Genomic DNA, 5100 nt, shown 5'->3' with positions numbered 1-5100 from the left:
ATAAGAGTTTATAGATATTATAAACATTTTTTCTAATTTTAGTTTGAAATACAATTATCTACGTTTTAATTATTCCATACCTTATTAAAAACAAAATCGAGTATTTCTATTATGGTAAACACATAAAAAATAAACTAGTATAAAATAGACCTTTAAGACTCCAAAATATAATACGAGTACTATTTTAAACTAAAACCAAATACAAGGGACTATTTTTAAACTAAAACCAAACCACAAGCACACTCCTTATATAATCATCCCCCACAAATCCAATAAAAAATCACCATTTCCATTCCCTTTTTCTTCTCTACCAAAATCCCCAAAAAGCCTTTCACCTTTATTTCAAAAAAAGAAAAAAAAAACATCATGGTACGTATCAGCAACAACCTAGTAGGAATCCTAAACTTCATAACATTCCTCTTATCAATCCCAATCTTAGCCGGCGGCGTGTGGCTGTCACGCCAAGGCACATCAGAATGTGAGCGTTTCTTAGACCGTCCATTAATCGCACTGGGTGTCTTTCTCATGATCGTCTCATTAGCAGGCTTAATCGGCGCGTGTTGTCGCGTGTCATGGCTACTATGGGTTTACCTACTGGTCATGTTTTTACTGATCCTGTTACTGTTTTGTTTTACCATATTTGCATTTGTTGTGACAAATAAAGGCGCGGGTGAAAAAGTATCTGGAAAAGGGTATAAGGAATATAGGCTTGGAGATTATTCTGATTGGTTGAGAAAAAGAGTGGAGAGTGAGAAGAATTGGAAAAAGATAAGGAGTTGTTTGGTTGATAGTAAAGTTTGTAAGAGTTTGATTGATGATAATGGGATTACTCCTCGTGATGAATTTTATAACAGACATCTTTCTTCTATTCAGGTATAAAACTTTTATTCTTGTTTTATGATTAATTTTGTGGAATTTTGTGTTGTATTTATAAAATAACCTTATACACTAAAAATAATAATCTGATCAAAGTTATAGATCATATATGTACATTTTATTTATTTTGTTTTGGTGCATTTTTTTTGGATCTGATATTGTGCATAGGGTAATATGATTAAAAAGATTATGTTTAGGTAGTTGATCTATTTGTGAATTAATCATTGGATTATTTAAACTAGTGTTTGGAGAGGTTTTAGGGTTGGTCCATTTAAGGGTTAGGTTGACCTTTTCTACAAGATTTATTTATTTATGATAAATTTGATTTCAAGGTTTGAAATGAGCTGATTGAGATTGGTTTTTATCAACCGATTATTATTATTTATTTTTTTTGTTAATTTTAGTATTGTATTTGTAACTTGTAAGTTTACATAAAAGGTTATATTAAGTAGGGTTTAAGTGTTTTTAAATGTGTTCAACTTTACACGAAATGCTTAAAATATTTTATTATGCATCGATGGTCAATTCGTTGTTATTTATATGAGAAAAGTGAGTATGGAGCTGTTATGCACCCAACTTGGGTGAAAAACCCCTCACATACCAATATTTTAATATTTTAAATAAATGTTTGGCCCCCCATGATTTTTATGGTTAAAAAAAGGTATGTGAGGGGTTTTTCACCCAACTTAGGTGCATAACAGCCTCATATTCCCTTCCCCCTATTTATATTTGTTTGCTGACAGATTTAATCGGGTAAATGGGTTTATTTAATCGGGTAAATTAGTGTTGCTTATGTTGTATTTTAAGTTTGGACAAAAATAAAAAATAAATAAAACCTGAAAAACTGGTATACCACCGAAATTTGAACCTAAAAATTTCGGTGAGATTACGGTAAATTTCACCGAAATCTCGGTACCGAAATTTTGGACAGAAATCTGGACTAGTATACCAGTGGACGACCGAAAACCAAAATACCACTGGTATACCACTGATATACCACCGAAATTGACTACATACCCGTTACTATCCACTAGCCTAAAAAATTTGTGTAAGCTCTTTAGAGTTTTTCAAATTATGTGGTTTTTATATTTGTATTTTTGCAACCAGTACCATTTTGTGAAGCTTTAAGCAGTATGAAATTTTGATTATATGCGATCTTTACAAAACTACAAGACATTTTGTAGTATATGTCATGTTGAGTACAAAAAGGTTGTGTGGAAGTATTTGTTAATGGAGATAAAGTAGCTGTGATTGTAGCACTTTGATAAAGTCTAAAGTAGGTGAACTTTTAAGCAAAAAAAAGGGTTGAGTTTGAGAGAAAAGGTCTTTTGGTGGTTAAGAAAGTGAGCTATTTTATAGGGAAAAAGGGGTAATGTGATTGTAAGCTATGATGGGCTTGTTTTTTTTAATAGAAAAGTGACCACAGATTTAGTTGACTTGTTAAATTAGCTGAACTAAATCTTCTTCAACTATTAATCTAATGTTAAACGTAGATCTTGTTGAATTAGCTTAAAGGCTCTTGTGCTTTTTGTATGAATCTAGATTTTGGACTTTCTCTAGACGCCACGAGTTTGAATCCAATGATGGTCATTCATTGAAGCAAGCGGTAGAACTATAAATAGTATCTCAAGCGTTTAAAGGTTAACGCTTTTATGTGGCCAATGGGGCGTGCAGGGAAAGTTGGCTGATGCGTTGGGTTTTGTTCTTTTGTGAAGCAAATGTTTTGTCTGCTTTTCTTAAATGATTAATAATTTAGGCATTAATATGACAGTTGCTATAGCAATCTGAATTCTTTAATCCAGCTGTTTAGGAGCAGGACAAGCTAAAATTAGACTTTTGGGACTTATGACCTTTTAATCTTCTTTGGCTCATTTGGCAGACTGTCTTTTAGTAAGATGTTCAAATTGACCTGTTGTTAAAGATTGTTATCCAAGGTCACGACAAGTTTATTATTAAACGGGTCAAACAACAAACCTAGAAGTGTTTGTCATTCCATTGTAACTAGTGTACGTATGCCATTCAATGTTTATATAGCTTTGTGTGGCTAATATTGTTTCGTGTCATGTTTTTGTAGTCTGGTTGCTGCAAACCTTCAACTGATTGCAATTTCACCTACGTGACCCCGACTAACTGGACCAAGACCCCCACAACATCCACCAATCCTGATTGTAATGCTTGGGAGAATGATCAGAATATCCTCTGCTACAACTGCCAATCATGCAAGGCTGGACTGCTCGATAACATAAAGAGTGATTGGAAAAAAGTTGCTGTCCTCAACGTCATCTTTCTCGTCTTCCTCATCATTGTTTACTCCATTGGTTGTTGTGCGTTCAGGAACAACCGTCATGACAACTCATGGAAACGCTACCCTTAGAGATTTGATTAATACGTGATTATGTCCTTTATACTTTGGTATTGATTACATATTTTTCGGTATTGTTTTTCTAAGCTAAAATGGTCGAATCTGTAGCAATGGATTACATTGCTATGTGATGGGTTGTTTTGGCTATGTTTAGGTGTATATACTTTTATTGAGATGTTGGCTGTGATTTGTTTAGAGGATTTGGTATTATATATGTTCCTTTATTTATTCTAAAATTATTACTATATTTTATCCTCATTCTTTTAGTCAAATTACATAGATGGTGGTATTCATGCCTTCATGGTTGATAACTTGGTGTCCACATTCCACATGGTTGTCATGTGCATGTTTTTTTAAATTATTGGCTATATATTCACTTGAGTGTCTTTTTGTGATCATGTAGTTTCCTTCCCATTATGGAAGGAGTTACCCTCAATAACGTTTAATATGCAAGCCTTGTGTGTAATTTCACAACTGTTTACTTTGAGTTACAGAAACACAAGGAACCAAATAAACCAACACAATGTTTTTGCCTAAACCACGAATACTAGAGTTGGCAATAACGTTGAGATCCCGGGTTTGGTTATGACAACATTGACGACGACAATATAATGAAGAATATATGCAAATTTTTATTGAATTTTATTTAACTTGGCATCATCTAAAAGACTAAAACCCAAATTATCATATCAAACTTATTTCCTCACAAAACTACACTATTCAGTATACACTTCTTATTTTCAATTGTAGCCTTTAAATGTTTAACTATTTTGTTTTTCCGATTCTTACTATTAAAAAAAAGGAAAAAAAATTGCCCACTCTCTTGTTATATGTATTTTAAGTCTCAATACCTTGACGGTGTATGAGGAAGGTTAAAATGTAGACAAACTTTACCTCTACCAAGATACAGAGGCTGCTTCCACGTTCTACATAAATGGTTGAAAAGAACATCCGACCTTTACATGAGATAAAAATCAAATATCTGACATTTGTCTCCATAAGACATGGTGTTACTGATCCAAGCCACACTGTTTTTCCGATTCTTACCATTAGCTTTAGCCAATTTTTATCTTTAATGCTCTACGCTTTGACATTTTTAAACTTATCTTTATTTTTAGGTACCTAAGTTCAACTACCTAAGAACTTATTTTTATGAAACACCATTGTGTTGTGGAACATTCTTTTCTCATATAAAACGACCATTTGAAACCAGCTAAATGTTTGTCGAGAATAATATTAATTACTTGATAGTATTATCATATACTCCGTATACTTTTTGTATTGATAATATGAGACGATCCGATCCATTAATTTCTTCACATCAGTTTTCTAGTTATGTACAACCACTTTTGCTAATTAGAATTTTTTTTTTTTTTTATATATAATGAAAATTAAAGCGTAAGAGATAAACAACTAATCTAGATAAGAATACAGTATGTTTTGAGTTAATTTACCTCATAGTTGGCAAATAGTTTATTAAGATCATGTACATCATATATACTACTTATTAAAGAAAATATCTCCATGTTGAAAGTTATATAAGAAGAAATATCTAAAATGTCCTTCCATGTAATATTTTCATCTACCACCCTTAAGATATGTAATATTTTTACTTAGCACTAAAATATTTTACTTACACTACCCCTTAACATTAATGATTAAGTTATACTATCAATCCTTTATTTTTTAAAATATCCCCATTAATAATCTACATCAATCGACGTCTCATCTACCACAAATAATCGCATCTACCACCACATCGTCGCCGCCACGATTACCACCGCATTGCGCGGGTAAAGTGCTAGTTACTAATGATGATAATTGATATATATGGATAAGCCCACGAAAGTCTTACCTTATCA

At 32.4% G+C, this 5100-nt stretch overlaps 1 protein-coding gene across 1 annotated transcript; it reads left to right on the top strand.

Annotated features, from left to right (window-relative positions):
• Positions 1-272: 272 nt before the first annotated feature.
• On the top strand, positions 273-3496 carry LOC122592477 (tetraspanin-8-like). Its single transcript, XM_043764716.1, has 2 exons — positions 273-873; positions 2951-3496. The coding sequence occupies exons 1-2, from the start codon at positions 367-369 to the stop codon at positions 3248-3250; spliced, it is 807 nt and encodes a 268-aa protein (XP_043620651.1). The 5' UTR covers positions 273-366; the 3' UTR covers positions 3251-3496.
• Positions 3497-5100: the final 1604 nt, after the last annotated feature.

The sequence above is a fragment of the Erigeron canadensis genome, chromosome 3 (assembly GCF_010389155.1).
Source record: "Erigeron canadensis isolate Cc75 chromosome 3, C_canadensis_v1, whole genome shotgun sequence".
In the NCBI taxonomy this organism is placed as follows: Eukaryota; Viridiplantae; Streptophyta; class Magnoliopsida; order Asterales; family Asteraceae; genus Erigeron; species Erigeron canadensis.
Note: the sequence above shows the minus strand (reverse complement) of the source record. Positions and strands in the feature narration are given on the sequence as shown.

Excerpts from the sequence above, each read along its gene's own strand:
- LOC122592477 (XM_043764716.1), top strand. The coding sequence starts at position 367 with ATGGTACGTATCAGCAACAACCTAGTAGGAATCCTAAACTTCATAACA. Across the intron at positions 874-2,950 it reads GACATCTTTCTTCTATTCAG|TCTGGTTGCTGCAAACCTTC; the intron begins GTATAAAACTTT and ends ATGTTTTTGTAG.